At 37.4% G+C, this 17,116-nt stretch overlaps 1 protein-coding gene across 2 annotated transcripts in view; it reads left to right on the top strand.

Annotated features, from left to right (window-relative positions):
- Positions 1 to 17,116, top strand: part of MSR1 (macrophage scavenger receptor 1) — an 85,628-nt gene that overhangs the window by 28,702 nt on the left and 39,810 nt on the right. For both annotated transcript variants that reach the window (XM_023551163.2, XM_023551162.2), the window contains exons 5-7: positions 137 to 323; positions 5,369 to 5,449; positions 12,499 to 12,588. In XM_023551163.2, coding sequence (XP_023406931.2) covers positions 137 to 323; positions 5,369 to 5,449; positions 12,499 to 12,588 — 358 coding nt within the window. The remainder of the gene's footprint in view (positions 1 to 136; positions 324 to 5,368; positions 5,450 to 12,498; positions 12,589 to 17,116) is intronic.

Raw genomic sequence — 17,116 nt, 5'->3', positions numbered from 1 at the left:
GTATTCTTATTTCATGCTATTTCTGTAGTATTATTTATTTTTTAAAACTTGAATTTTCAAGGATTTTTTTTTTTTAATTACACATTTGATAATTAGGCATGTAACGCAGATTGTGGATGCTTGCCGTGTCTTTCAGGAAATGAGAAAGTTAGAGGAGCATGTGTACAACACATCAGCAGAAATCATGTCTATGAAAGAAGAACACGCACATTTGGAACAGGAAATAAAAGGAGAAATGAAACTATTGAATAACATCACTAATGACCTCAGACTGAAAGACTGGGAACACTCTCAGACATTAAGAAATATTACTTTAATTCAAGGTAAAATATCTTCTCATTCCTTCAGAAAATGATAAGTTACAACACACATATGCAGAAATTTGGAATTCAGCATCCTATGGTTTACAATAACTAATTTGTTAGAATACATTTTTTACACATACTCAGAGGAAGGAATCTTAAGTTCGGGACTTGGTAACATAGCCAGTAGCTGGTATACTTTAAATAGAAGGAGATAAACAAATAAAATGTCTTGTAAGCGCTAATGAGTAGGTCATTGTTGAAATCATACCATATGTACTGAAGACGAATATGGGTTCTCTGGTTGTGGGGTACAAAGTTCTCTGAAAACAAAACAAAACAAACCCATTGCCAGCAAGTCGATTCCGACTCATAGTGACCCTATAGGACGCAGTAGAACTGCCCCATAGGGTTTCCAAGGAGCACCTGGTGGATTCAAACGGCCAACCTTTTGGTGAGCAGCTAAATAATTAACCACTGTGCCACCAGGACTCCTCCATAAATCAAGTTTGTTAATTCTGTTTCTCAACTTCCAGGTTCTTAATTACTTCTTACTAATTTTTTAATTAGGAAGCTATTCTGAATTCTCTGAGATAATGGTGGCTATATTATTTCTTCTTCAGTTACTGTTAGTAGAACAAAGTGAACTGAATCTTTTTATAGTAACTTTTAGTTATTATTTATAAATATAATATTTATAAAAATATATTATTATAAATATTTTTCTTTTACTTTCAACATTTTATTTTAGCTTTGTCTCGTAAAGAACACTTACCTTGATTTTTAATTTTTTCGATGCAATCTGACAATCTTTTCCAATTTTGCTTATTTCTACATCTTTGTGCTTTATTCCTGTCCAGTTTGTTCTATGCTCCTTCTGCTATTCCTTCCTGCCTACTTTTGGATTGAGATTTTCATCTTCTTATTCCATTCTTTTCTCCACTGGTTTTGAAATCTTTTAGAGTCTACCTCTATGTTGACAGTTATCTTGAAATTTTGCTGTAAAAATTTATCTTAAAAGTGTCTAATGTGGCTTAGTATGTCTTAACTTTCTTCCTAAAATATGCAAGGAACTTAAAATGCTTTGTCTGATAGCCCCCTTCCCTGGTTTCCGGCTGGCTTTTGTATAAACTAACAAGTGCTTAATCACGTGTAAGTGTAAGATCAATATTGTGAGTTCACGTGCCCTTTTTACAGAAACATTTGCTAAATAATCATGGAGGTAAAAGGGACAAAAAATGTTTCTAGCACATTTCTCATGTCATTGTAATTAGAGTCTGAAGGACTAAGTAGAATTTCTTTGCTGAAATCGTGGATCAGAGGCACTTTTGATGTGATTGTGGAACAGAGTTTTGAAGTCTAAATAGCAACCAAGACCAAAGAAAATGACTGCAATGGACTCCAAGTCTCCTTTCTTTAACTTCTGCACGTTCTTTTCTATAGTATGGTAGTATGGCAGAATAGGTTATGACATTTCCTTCCTGTTGATGTAGACATGATTAAAAAAAAGATCGTTGTTAAAGAAAACTGACATTGAAGGATATGTGCAGACAGAATAGGAAAAACACATTCAGACCACATTAAAAAAACTCTAGCAACAGACCAGCAGTGGGAAGATGAAGATGAGAGCTACAGCAAGAATGGAGCAGAGACCAGTTTTGGAAGGCAACACTAGAGGACTGTGTTGATAATTTTCTCGAAGGCTCTAAAAAGAACCTCAGAGTAAAATGGCGTGTGATTTCTTTACTTTCACAAAAATAAATCTAAAAGACACTGAAAACATTTATTGAGAACCTTCCCACAGTTTGTTCTAGGCAGTGGAAGAGACATAACAACATGTAAAAATGAAATTTACAATGTAATAGGTGACACATGAAGAATTAGATAACAATAAAATCGAAACATCCAACATACTCAGTTAGAACTATTTCAGGAAAATCCTTACCTGGTTTTCTTACTCAAGTGTCAGTGTTTTATATAAAAAATGCAAACAGGAATCAACTCAGAATTTTATAAAGTAGCACAGATGTATTTGTTGTGAGTGATTGAACAAATGCTCCAAAATGAGAGCTTTATACGGTTCATGTAGTTTGTTACATGCAAAATAATTGAAAGGATGGTAATTCTGAGATAATTCTATTTCTTGCTTATAAGAGAAATGGTGGTAACTCTTAACCTCAGAGGCTAAGGCACTAGGTCTGGACTGTACGTCCCTTGTTTCTTGCCTCACATTTTGCTGTTTCCTGAAATGTCTGTGTCTTGTGTTAGAGCTCTAATTACCACGTCAAAGTCCTTGCTTATGCACTGTTTTCCAAATGCCATCTTTGAGTGCTATGGATCTGCTCCCCTCCAGTTTGCTCAAGAAAATTCAGGCTGCGAATTGAGTCACTGGTTCTCCCCTCCTTGGCCTCTGTGTAAAGATGAATGATTGGCACTGTGCTCATGATCGTGGAAGTTAAATCCTCTGTGTCAGAAAGAACTACAGTCTGCATAGAGTAGGAGATGCAAACAGATTCTCATTGGTGTAGATCCAAGACAATGCTTGTGCACCACTTAAATGTATGTCTCTCAACAACAAGCAAGAGCTTAGGATGCTAGTTAATCACTTTGATGCCCAGTAGTGTGAAGCTTGCATGATACTTATGTGAAAAAATATGCAACAAAAAAAAGATACTGGAAAGAAATATGATGATAGAATTATGAATCATATTTTTCTTTGCACTTTCTCTTTTTTCTCTAGGCTTTTATGTTGCCTTTATTAAGTAGAGTTGCTTTCATAATAAAAACACAATAAAATATTACTGTCCAATGTTTTATATGAAGACAAAGGAGCAATGTGCCACTCAGAAGAGCGACAATCTCTTGAAATTACAGAGGAATTACAGAAGGAAGATTCTAAGTCCCAACCTGGACCTTGAAAAATGGGATGGGTTAGATAAATGCAGATAAACAGGGAACAAGGACTTCAAAAGAAGCAAATATACACAACGTATATGTTGGACAAATAGACTTATTCATGAGACAAACTTTATCTATTTATATGGGCCATGTTAGAATTCCTCAGTTTTTTTGTTCCCCCCAACCTGATTAAAATTTCTAAACAGATGCTCTCTACCAATGGTGCTAAATAGACTTGAGTGTTCTCCTTAGCTGGGAGTGTGTGGCCAACCCATGGCAATGGAAAATGCCTCCTTTCAGACATCACTATTTCATTATTATATACTACATCAAGGTTTGTTTTTTTCATTTTGGAGTCGAAAAGAAAAGTGCTAAGTGTTCTGCTATGAATGAAGGGAAGAATACCATCTCTGTGTACTCCTCATGGAAAGGGAATGCTGGTACAGTTGCCTTTAAGTTCTAAAGACATGCTCAGTGCAATCATTCTAAAAGAGTGATTAGCAGATATCTGTTGGACACAGAAAATTCAAATGAGCAAGTCAATGTCATTCAAACTTGACACTCAGGGGCCACCTGGGTAATTATGAGGCCAAGACATACACGTCGTTCCCAACCTCTGCATTTGATCAGATCTATAATATGGAGCCCTGGTGATGCAGTGGTTAAGAGCTTGGCTGCTAACCAAAATGTCATTAGCTCGAATCCACCAGCCGCTCCTTGGAAACCCTATGGGGCATTTCTACTCCGCTCTGTAAGGTCACTATGAGTCGGAATCAATTCGACGGCAACAGGGTTATATCTATAACATATAGAGAGTTTGCTCAATATATATATATATATATAATTTTTTCTTCCTTAACATTACTTTTTTTTTTAATTGTGCTTTAGGTGAAAATTTACAGCATAAGTTAACTTCTTACAAAACTTTGTATGTCAACCTCATACAAAAATTTATACATAAATTGTTTTGTGGCATTAGTTGCAATCCCCACAATGTGACAGAACACGCCCCCTTTCCACCTGTGTCCATTCGACCAGTTCCTGTCCCTTCCTGCCTTCTCATCCTGCCTCTGGATAGGAGCCGTCTATTTGATCTGGTGTATCTGACTGAACTAAGAAGCACACTCCTCACGTGTATTACTTTTTGTTTTATAGTCCTGTCTAATCTTTGTCTGAAGAGTGGGCTTTGGGAATGGTTTCAGCTCTGAGTTGACAGAGCAACCAGAGGCCATATTTTTGGGGTTCCTCCAGTCTCTGTCAGACCATTAAATCTGATCTTTTTATGTGAATTTGAGTTCTGCTCCATACTTTTCTCCTACTTTGTCTGAGACTCTCTGTTGTGTTCCCTGTCAGTGAGGTCATTGGTGGTAGCTGGGCACCATCTAGTTCTTCTGGTCTCAGGCTGGTGGAGTCTCTGGTTTACGTGGTCCTTTAGTCTTTTGGGACAATATTTTCCTTGTGTACTCAATAATTTATGTAAAAACGTATACTTCTACTCATTTTCACCTTCCTGGCTTTGCATATACCCCTCTCCTATTTCCCAAGAATTCTCTTCCTTCTCATTCTACCTGTTCTTCAAAGTACACCTAAAATCACACTTTCTTAATAAAGTCTTCTTTAACTAATGTCACTCACACTTATCTCCAATTCTTTGTGAAATATCTAAATTTAGAGTCAGTTCCAACAAGATGGATTCCGGTTGTCTACAGAGTGTGAATTCTTGTTTCTCTTGAGAGTATCGCACATGGCATTATTAAATCTTTACTTGTACATTTCCCACACAATATCTAACTCAATATAGCGACATTCACCTAGCTTGTGCTCAGTAAATACTGATTTAATGCAATTTTTCGTCATTGACTCAGTGCCCTTCCTCCAGCCCACAGGTTCTCAGAATCTTAGAAAAGTGCTGAGTAGGAATAGATATTTATCATATGATGTGGTTGTTTAATTTAGGGCCATACCATTCTTACAGGTACAGGGCATTGCACTATTCTGTAACAGAGCACTGCTGCATTTGAGAAGCTCCATCTAACCCATCCTATTTATTGTACAACAAATAAAAGATTCTGGATTTCCTTACAGAGCTGTCTTTTTGGTAAAATGACTAACCTCTTTTATTTATGCTTTACAACTGTGATCAGTAATTAAAAATTTTTTTTTTAAAGGTCCTCCTGGACCCCGAGGTGAAAAAGGAGACAGAGGTCTTACTGGACAAAGTGGCCTACAAGGCATTCCAGGTCCCATGGGTATGTTAACAGTAACTACTTAGTAAACTACGGAGATAGTTAATACACATTCATGTGTTTGTATGTGTAGGGGGGAACAGCTACTTTATTTGTCCCTTGTAGTATATGTGTGTGTGTTGGGGACAGCATTAAATGTTTTATCAGTCTAACTACTGTAATATATGGAATGGTAAGCACTGACTTGTGATTTTCTCTAAAAGAAGTTAAATGTTTTAGCTGGAGCTATCACATGGAGTTGTGTGTAACCCTAGAGGTGTCATCCATGTCATAGATGATACAACACTAACATGGCAGACCTACCCTTAGGTCACATGCAAAGGAGACTCTGAAAATCACCTTTGCACTAAATATATTTTCAAGTTATCTGATTTTTAAGATAAAAAAAATTACGTTAATACGAATCAAAGGCAAATTCAATTATATTTCCTATACACTCCTTGATTGGAACATATCTGGCTAAACCCATGAAATTTGAATGTCAGTATGGAACAGGATCCAAATGACTCACCTTTGCCGTCAGCAACTCTGTATTTTACTTAGAACAAAATTGCTTCAAAATATTTTTCTCCTTCTATATTGTAATCTTGAAGGCAATATTTTGAAAGAAGATAATAGAAGACACAGAAAAGGAGAGCGTGAACTTTCTTAAAAAATAAAGAAAGAAAGAAGGCAATACCAATAACATAATTGTCATGCTACTCCTGGCTAAAATCAAACCCCTCACATGTTCTTTGAAAGTGGGGTATAGTGCAGGGTCTAATGATAACTGGAATGGCTCATGCTGATTAAAAACAAAAAAACTGTAAATACTATGTGCTTCATCTTATTTTTCTGTCTTTAGATTATAAAAAACTCTCCTTTCAGATCGATGTATTGACCAGCCTAGGTTACATCAGAAAAACATCATTTTTTAATGAAAAGTATGAATTTGACACCTGCTTGATCTTTATACCACTGTGCTTAAAAAAACAATATATAAAGCTTACATTTTAAAAAGACATAAATATAAGCAAAAGACATGTCTTTTTAAAATGTGTATATATGTATATATATATACGTGCATAAAAAAACAAAATATATATATATATATGGAGCCCTGGTTGGCATAGTGCTTAAGTATTCAGCTGCTAACTAAAAAGTCAGCAGTTCGAATCCACAAGCCGCTCTTTGGAAACTCTATGGGGCCGTTCTACTCTGTTCTATAGGGTCACTATGAGTTGGAATCATATATATGTGTGTGTGTGTGCACATGTGTATGTATATATATGTGTATGTACATGTATACACACACACACACATATACATTGTCAGGTAAGAATTTTTATTCAGAAAAGTCTTTCTACTTGCCTAGCACTCAGCAGATCATAACAATGGCGCATTAATGTCATAAGCAGGGAAAGTAACCCGTATCACAGCAGCTGCCAGAGCTGCTATTTTCAAGGGTCTGTCAGCTCCTCCATTACAAACTGCAGTTGTCTAAGCTTTATAACTCAACCATCAAAGTTCAGGCTGGGCTACAACCTGCCGTACAAAGCTTCATCTTGGGAGCGTCTTTTGCAGCTGCTCCTGAACTAGGGATGTATGAAATAAAACAGAAAGAGGAATTTAAAACTTTCAGCTTTTGTTAATGGCAGAAATAGATAGCATTGCAAAACTTCTTCAACTCTTTTAGTAAGGGTTTAGTTTGTTGCCATTGTTGCTGCTCATTTCCACAAATAAGCATTATTCAGAACCTTCTAGAAGAGAGCTGAATTTAGTTACGGGGAGATAAATTGATTCTTAGGCTGGCCATTCGGGTGAGATTTGGTTTGGGGCACTGCAGCAGCAGTACTCAAGCTACCACAAATCTCTCCTAATGGACTCTTCCCTACTAATTGCTGCACTCTGTGCTGGTCTCTGTCAGGTTGCCTAATTGGAGTCCTGGTGGTGCAGTGGTTAAGTGCTGGGCTGCTAACCAAGAGGTCAGCAGTTGGAATCCACCAGCTGCTCCTTGGGAGGAAGACGCGGCAGTCTGCTCCTGTAAAGACTACAGCCTTGGAAACCCACGGGGCAGTTCTATTTTGTCCTGTAGGGTCAGTCGATATGAGTTGGAATTGACTCGACGGCATAGGGCTTGGGGTGTTTTTTTTATATGATACTGCAATCAAGAAGTATTTGATGGATCAACCAAAAAACCCAAACCCATTGCTGTCGAGTCATTTCTGACTCATGGAGACCCCGTGTGTTACAAAGTAGAACTGCTTCATAGAGTTTTCTTGGCTGTAATCTTTATGGAAGTAAACTGTTCGCACCACCCAGGAACCATGTGATAAACAGGATAATTCTACTTCCTGATTAAAGCAAGTTAATTAAAACCCCGCCCATGCATCCAGGAGACCCCACAAAACTTAGCTTGAGAAAGTCAAACTTACGTAGACCTACATCGCAATATGGAAATCTGAAAAAGTTAAATGGTTATCTTAGTGGTCTTAAAACATAAATACTTCAAATATATTACTAATTAATATTCATGTACTGGCATGGCTATTATATTAAAAATATGCTCTATCTCAAAAAAATAACAAACTCCTTTCAAAATGTTCTTTCCCTGAAACGTAAGCAGGGGGGCATGGCCTTTCACTTGAGAAAATGTATATTGAGCACTTTCCCTGTGCCTGGTGCTCTCCAAGGCACTGTGGAACATATGGAAAGAGATATAGTCCCTGCCAAGCACAGGGTTTACAGTATAATAGGTGATTATGTAAATGCGATGATTGTCATGATCAAGGACTCTAGGTGCTGTGTCATCTGAGATCCTTTGGGAGCCTCTTCAGTTCCTAAAGAAAACCTTCTGTGGACAATCTAATGGACTATTTCTGCCCAGTGGGATCAATAACAGGATAGCCTGACCTATAGGCCCAGAAGAGCACTACCTACATATGAGGTACCGACAGACATAAGAGGCCACAAAAGCCTCCTCTGGCTGCAAAATTTCCATCATGCATTCCTTTTTTGTGACTCCTGTAACAAATTACCACACACTGGGTGACTTATAACGACAGAAACTTATTCTCTCACAGTTGTTGAGAGAATGACAATCAAGGTGTTGGCAGGTCCGTGCTCCCACTGAAGACTCCAGGGAAGGTCCTTCCTTGTCTCTTCCATGCATTTATAGCCATACATTTCTTTATCCCACCCCACACACCACCCCAGTCTGTGGCCCAGAAAGACTTTCCAGTGACTTTCAACAAGGATAACAACAACAACAAAACAAAGCAAACCAAACCAAACAACAACAAAGACCATGCTCCCTCGATATACGTTTTGGTAGTGAAAGTTGATGGCTACAGGCTGTTCTGTGCCTGAGAATTGAAAGTGAGTTTCTTCGGGAGGTAACAAATTGTGCCAAGAAAGGAGTATTTCTTATTTTTCTTTTCTTCCTCCTGAATTCAAAACTATAACTATTAACTATGCATATATCATTAAGTAAAACTAAATGTAGCAGCCTTAAAGCTAGTCAAAATAATGATTATATTACTGTTACTACCACTAGTACATTGTGAAAAATGGGAATTCCAGAACACTTAATTGTGCTCATGAGGAACCTGTACATTGATCAAGAAGCAGTCGTTTGAACAGAACAAGGGGATACTGTATGGTTTAAAGTCAGGAAAGCTGTGAGTCAGGGTTGTATCCCTTTGCCGTACCTATTCAATCTGTATTCTGAGCAAATAATCTGAGAAGCTGGACTATATGAAGAACGGGGCATCAGGACTGGAGGAAGACTCATTAACAACCTGTGTTATGCAGAGGACACATCCTTGCTTGCTGAAAGTGAAGCGGACTTGAAGCACTTACTGATGAAGATCAAAGACCACAGCCTTCAGTATGGATTACACCTCAACATAAAGAAAACAAAAATCCTCACAACTGGACCAATAAACCACATCGTGTTAAACAGAGAAAAGCTTGAAGTTGTCAAGGATCTCATTTTACTTGGATCCATAATCAACAGCCATGGAACCAGCAGTCAGGAAATCAAAAGATGCATTGCATTGGGCAAATCTGCTGCAAAAGAACTTTTAAAGCTTTGAAAAGAGGTCATCTTGAAGACAAAGGTGCACCTGACCAAAGCCAGGGTGTTTCCAATCACCTCATATGCACATGAAAGCTGGACAGTGAATAAGGAAGACTGAAGAAAAATTGACGCCTTTGAATTGTGGTGTTGGCGAAGAATATTGAATATACCATGGACTGCCAAAAGAACGAACAAAACTGTCTTAGATGAAGTACAACCAGAATGCTTCTTAGAAGCAAGGATGGTGAGACTATGTCTTACATACCTTGGACATGTTATCAGGACAGATCAGTCCCTGGAGAAGGACATCATGCTTGGTAAAGTAGAGAGTCAGTGAAAAAGAGGAAAACACTCAACGAGATGCACTGACACAGTGGTTGCAACAACGGGGCTAAGCATAACGATTGTGAGGATGGTACAGGACCAGGCAGTGTTTCGTTCTTTAGTACATAGGGTTGCTTTGACTTGGAACGGACTCGACGGCACCTAACAACCACCACCACCACCACTACTGTTACTTGCTAACATTTACATGGTGTTACAATGTGCCAAGCACTTTACTAAGTGTTTTTCATGTATTAACTCTTTTAGTCATCACAACAAATTTATGGTAGAAGTACAAATAATATGCCCATTTTTCAGATGTTCAGGGAGGTTAAATGGCATTCCCAAGGACAATCGGGAGTTGGTAGGTAGCAGAGCCAGTATTTCAATCCAGACAGGCATGATTTCAAAGTCCATGCTCTTAACCACCCTGCTAGACCACAGAAAGAAGCCTGGATTGAGAGCTGGGACCCGGGCTATGTGAATAATTTGGTAAGCAGCCTTGTATTAGCGATTTGATCTCCCCAGTCTTCTGTGCCTGTATCTGCAAAAAGATGGATTTGTACAGGGTGATATCTAAGGTCCCTTGGAACTCTGGCATCCCATGACTGAGGGTTTGGAGAATGCTCTTACTGTTGCCTACGAGTTAGAACCAGGAGCCTGACCCTTTTCCTCGGACCAGATTATTACAGAAGATTAGCAAATAGTCACCTGAAAGGCCCAGAGAACCTGGTCTCCTGCAATGAAATTCAATTGTGGTGCTTAAAACAAAAGGCCACATTTTCAAACATCATTAAACAAATAAGCCATAAAACTCTATGTACCACATGAATTTTGCTTACGCATTTTCCTATATAAAATAGATGCCTAATGATCAACCGATTTCTATGCAAGTACCACATGTACCTCATTTATGGATTCACTTATTCACCCACTGAAAACCTAACATACTTCACAGCTGAACAGCTGTATTTGGAGTGTCACTGCAATATCCTCAAAGAGCCACCATTAGAGAGGCCCTTTATGATCCCAAAGCCTTCTGTTACATTTCTCAGTTTTATGACTGCTGAAATTATAACCTTTATTGATATGGTAACTTACTTAACATCTTTCTCCCCTCACTGCTGCTCCACCCTAGGAGGTCCACATAGGCAAGGACCTTTGTAACTCCAGAACTACGAAAGACTGGCACAGTGTATGCCCTTAGTACATCTTTGTAGAATTAATAAAGGAAAATTCTAATGGTAAAAATGGCAGTCCGTGTGAGTGATACTCTAAAAGAGTGGGGAATTGTTCTACCACCAAACTTCACAGTTCACAGACCACAAAAATGAAAGGATATTGTCAGTGTTGATATTTGTAACTTGAGTGACAGATCTCAGAGGCCGTGCATGCAGGGGAGTCTGATGGCTCTTCTTGGAAAACGAAGAGAAGAATAGATACTATTAACCCATTAGGTTGTCCCGAGAACAGGTGTTTGGCCTTTCTTAAACTCTGCTGTGGAGTCCGACCAATATATTACTATTTCTAAACATAATTTATCCTTTTATTGCTTTGGATATCTGCTTCATTTGGGCTGGAATCAAAGTTTTACGCTGGGTTGGAAAAGTATTTCTTAACTGTTTAGAATAATATACTTCTCAAACTGAACATTTCTTAGAGGATGTTAGCCCAGTGGGGGGGGGGGGGGGGCAATATGAAATGGTGAACCTAAAAAAAAAATTTTTTTTTTAATGAATTAAATAGGCATGATCACTACCCTCCTGGAACTTGTAAACTCATGGCAATATTATTAAAGGTTGACACTAAAAAAGAGATGTACAATCAATTTCTTACAATGTGCCTCCAAAGCCATCAAAATTGGATTCATGGGACCTCTGTGAACTTATAATGGCACTCCAATGGGATTTTAACAGTTTATTGCAAACCAACAGACTCCAGAATGAAATACTGTATTCTGGAGAAATAAGTTTCCTTTTAAATGCATTTTTTCATGGTCACCAAAGTGATACTGGGTAAAAAAAAAAAAAAAAAAAAAAAGCTGTTTTCATTTAAGCATGTAAAACCATGTATATATATATACATATATATATAACATATTTCATAACTGAATCCTTCATATATTATTTACTACACTGTTTGGAATAATGATGAGATGTGTAAAAGTAAGTCCATGACACATAGTTGGTGATATATTCCAGAACTAGGACCCTCCATTTTTTTTATAAGTTATACTTTAATACTTCTAATTCCTTGAGCTTTTTTTTCTTTCTCTAGAACAAATCTTAGAAATTCCGTTGTCAGCTTATAAATTTCAGTGTTATCTAAAGTACAGCAAAATCCAGTCATTTGAGATTCCTTATTAGCCGATGTATGCCTTCTGGTTAAAACACCAAGTTTTTTGTTTTGTTTTTTTTCTTATGTGCCTTTGTTTGCACTAACAATGTGTCACTTACTGGATAGCTACACTGTACTAACTAAAATATTTATGCTTATTACTTATATTAAATATCAATGGCACACATGAAATTTTGGGAAAGATACTATTCTTCAATTCGGAAATTCACCTATTTCATATTCTGTCACGAAAATATATAGATTGTTTCATTATACCCCCAAGTCTGTAAAAAAAAGTTAATTCTATCTTTTTTCCTTCATTAACCTGTAGGTCCCCCAGGTCTTAAAGGTGATCGGGGAGCAGTCGGCTTTCCTGGAAGTCGGGGACTACAAGGCCCAGTTGGGAGGCCGGGGCGGCCAGGTATTACGATAATGAATACTTTCTTTGTAGACTGTGTAAAACACACAGCATAACATACGTATGCATTTTTTAACTTGTCTGATAACAAAACACGGTCACCACAGTATAGGTAGCAGCACTCACGAGGCAATTTATTTTGTGATCTGAAACATTTTGAAACTAATTTCTGACCACCTGAGGAAAGTTTCTATGTCCTGAAGGAAAATAGATTAAAAATAAAGACACAGGATTTATAAATTCTACACAACAGTAAATCTCCACGAAGTACGGTATCTATCTTACAACAAAGAGAGCAGAAAGATTGGCAAAGAGAAACAAAAAAGCAAAGTGGAAACGTTCCTTAACCCCAACTCATCCAGATTCATTAAGTTACAGTAACAAAACACAGAGAAATCTGAAATCCTATCCTGTGCAGAGTAAACTGCTTGGTTTTATATACTAGTGCTTAATAACCAACATTGTTGAGCACTTTAAAATTTGCATGATGATGTCATTTACACCCAGATGGTGCAAACAGTTAAGCACTCGATTGTTAGCTGAAAGGTTGGTGGTTTAAACCCACCCATAAGCTCCTCAGAAGACAGGCTTGGAGATTTGCTTCCTAAAGGTCCCAGTCTTGAAAAGCCTATGGAGCAGTTCTACTCTGCACACGTGGGGCTGCCAAGAGTAAGAAATGACCCAACAGCAGCCAAAACAACAACACGCCAGCAGTCTAACCTTGAACTTGGCATAAGAAGTTTAGAAGAGAATGGGCAGACTGTGTCCTAAGTTCAAAGTAAACTATCACCAAAACAACAGGGTGTTTTCAATAGCATCAGTGCTTATAGGCTGTGTCAACGATAATTCAGCTAGCCACAAATAAAAACCAGCTGCCATCGAGTTGACTCCAACTCGTGGTGACCACGTACATGTCAGAGTAGAACCATGCTTCACAGGATTTAAAGGGCCGATTTTTCAGAAGTAGATCACTAGGCCCTTCTTCTGAAGTGCCTCTGGGTGGACTCCAATCTCCAGTCTTTCAGTTAGCAGCCCAGAGCTTTACCTGCCTGCACCACACCGGGACTCCTAGCTGTGAATCCCCAAAATCCAAATCCGTTACCATGGAATCAATTCTGACTCATAACGAACCTATAGGACAAAGTAGAACTGCCCCATGGCGGTACCAAGATTGTAATCTTCGCAGAAGCAGACTGCCACACCTTTCTCCCAAGGAGCGGCTGGTGGGTTCAAACTGCTAACCTTTTGGTTGGCAGCTGAGTAGTTAACCACTGCACTACCAGGACTCCTTTGGCCATGAATAAGAAACATATAATCAGTCCCCTCCTGATACCTGATTGCCTGAACCAAAACAATATATTTATGTACCAACCATCTCTAAAACCAGCTAGGCCCATTTGGTAACATAGAAGAAGAGTTTTTTTCGTTTGCTTATTTGTTTGTTAATTTGTTTTTAATTATTCACATCATTTAGGAATTGATGAATTTCCTATACAAATTGTGTTCAATAGATAAATGTAAAATATTTTAAATATCTTGAGTTTAACACATTTGCAAGTCCTACTCAGATTCTAGGATAATTCAAATAATTCTATGAAGCCATGAAAAATATTTTACCTGTACTCTAAGTTTTAAAGTAGAAATGTTGTATAAATATACTATCTATTTTAAATAGGGAGTCATTCATTATTCTTGGCAAAATCACGGTAAGGTTTTGTTTGGGATTCTTTCTTGTGCAGTACATTTGTAACTTTCTGTTCACATTAAAGTCATAGGAATCAATTTTATATCAGAATATCACTATAGGCTATGAATAAATTAAAGCTACTAATTTGTCTTTCTAGAAAGTCTACACAACGGGACAAAGTGGCAGAAATTTTAGAAAAGTTAAGAAGGTCTTAGTATTTCAATCAACCATTTGTTTATTTCACACAGTCCTCTTTATCTGGTCAGGGAAAGAGGTTAGGAATAAACAACAGAGGAGACATGTAACTACAGGACAACTTCTCATTTACTGAGAAGCAATTTCCGTCACTGAGTGCCTGTATCGTTCTAAACACTGAGAAACAAAACAAGCCAGTTCCTCATTGTTACAGATTGAATAGTGTCTCCCCAAAATATGTGTCCACTAGGTTAGGCCATGATTCACAGTATTATGGGGTTGTCCTCCATTTTGTGAAAGGAACCCTGGTGGTGCAGTGGTTAAGCACTCTGGTGCTAACCAAAACGTCGGCAGTTCAAACCCACCAGCCAGTAGCTAAGATTAACGAGAAGAAGGATGATGAAGAATTCAGGGAATAGGAAGAAGCATTAGGTTTGGGAAGGAGGAGGTCACATTTAAATTGAAATAACTGAAAAAGAAAAGAGGACTACAGATAAAAAAATTTTGGTTGAGCTAATTAAGGTATGTTTATGGAAATCTCTAACCTAGAATCTGGCTCATAGAAATATTTCTAAAAATTCTTGAAATAATAATAATGTTGAAAACACAGTTTAATACTGCCTCTTAAGATTTTTAAAGTTATGATATCAATGTATTACCTACTACTCTACTTCTCATTTTTCAGTGACTTTCAGAAATATCAATTCCTTATTTTTAGTTGAAAAATGGCATTTCTGACAGGAGATGGTTAACTCTAGGTTGCGACTCTAAGCTCCGGGGCTTGTATTTAGCAAGGATATTACTCTAGAGGGGCAATGTGTTCCTGTTCTCTAAAAAGGACATTTTTGATGTGTTCAGGCTTGAAGAAAAAGATTTCCAGGTAGCATCTTCAAGGAAGTCTCTGAATCACGCTACAATGACATAAAACATTTTTTCTTTTCTAAGAAAGAGGAAAAAAAAGTGTCATTTTACTACCTTTAAGAGTCAAAGTGGTAAAAGAAAAAGAAAACAAAATAAATAAAACTAATTTTTTCATTCCTCATGAAACTATAAGGACCTCAAGTGGGTCATTAGCTCAGGGCTTTGGCTTGAGCAATTCTGCTCTTAAAAGAGCCAAGACAAATTGCAGTGGGAAAAGACTTCCAATAAGAGAGCCAGGTCTCTTCCTTTCTTTGTAATTATGGAATTAATGTTGAAATGATTAAATTAAGCCTATTCCATTTTTTTCTCTTTTTTAATTCAAAAAGATCAATTTTTTAAGACTCTCTTAACTCTTGAGCTTTAACTCAAAAAGTTTTAAATTTTGGTGCTACACCTCCTAAAAAGATACCATCAAAAATGTACAAGAATTTCATGGTGTTTTGTGCCAAGTTACTTTTGCCACTTTAACGGTACCTGAAATGACTCAACTGCAATTAAAAAGTGAATTTAATAATGTAGAGTTTAATCATATATGCAAAGCACTAGAGATGGTTTCTTCGTAATACTCTGATAAGGGATGGCTGGCATCTCATTAAATCTTCAAAATAAAATTTCAGTTGAGAAAAATTTATGCTTTATAGGTGCTAAACCTGAAGGCTCAAGCTATTCATTACACATGATATTTTTTAAATTGGGTTAATTAGGGGACAAAAAGTCTTGCCTAAGGAATGAATAAGGGCACATGTTCCAAAACAAAGCACAGATGAGGACAAAGTAAACTAGAGAAACCAAAAGAACTCCAAAATAAAGACTAAAACATTAAAATAAAATTAAGAATAATTGTTTGAAAAAAGTGAACTGAGATGAAAAAATCTTTCTCATTCACTGATAATAAAATCACAGGGGGCGAGTTTCACCTAAGCTTTGTGAAATATTGTAAAATAGAAATAATAGTGATATCTATCACCTCTGAAATGTATCTCATTATGGAAGGTGTTTAATGAAAATTGTTAATTTTCAAGGCAACCTTGCAATGGGAAACTTTTTTTTTTTTTCACATTTCCTGAAGAATAGATTTTAGCTCAGAAAGGTTTAAAGATTTGCCTTGAGCCACACACCTACTAAGTGGCAGAGAAAATAATTCAAGACAAGAATTTTTTATTATTTTTATTCCAAAATTCATGATTGTCAAACAATATCCTCTGAGTTCTTGACTAGAAAGATGCAGGTTCTTGATTTTATTGGAGAAAAACAGAGCATTAATGAAGATTTTGACCTAGAGACAGACAGCATTAGGATCAGTTCTGCATTTATGCCAAGAAGGTGATCACTGCACAATGGATATTGGAGGGCAGTTGGAAGAAGAATCAATAACCAGAGCAGTGCCACTCCTTTGGGATGAAACTGTCACCATTACAATCTTATGTTGGCACGAAAGGATTATTTCCTGGGGACCCCTTTAAAAAACGAAAATGTGTGTGAAGTAGCAGGCCCTTAGCAAAGACCAAGTTTCTGGACATATTTCCCTATCTTTCTGAAGACACAGCAGTCACGTAAAGAGATCACCGCCTCCTAATGAAATGAATGAGGTTTCTCAAGGCCAAAACTTGCAGTTGCTCCAAGCCAGCCAGTGAGTGGTACCATGGAAGAAAGGCCTGTTGATCCACAAAGAGTGTAGCCAAGAAAACCCTATGGAGCAGTTCTACTCTAACACATGGGTCACTGTGA

The sequence above is a fragment of the Loxodonta africana genome, chromosome 19, assembly GCF_030014295.1.
Source record: "Loxodonta africana isolate mLoxAfr1 chromosome 19, mLoxAfr1.hap2, whole genome shotgun sequence".
Lineage (NCBI taxonomy): Eukaryota > Metazoa > Chordata > Mammalia > Proboscidea > Elephantidae > Loxodonta > Loxodonta africana.
The sequence above is the reverse complement of the archived record's forward strand: the minus strand, read 5'-3'. Positions and strand labels throughout refer to the sequence as shown.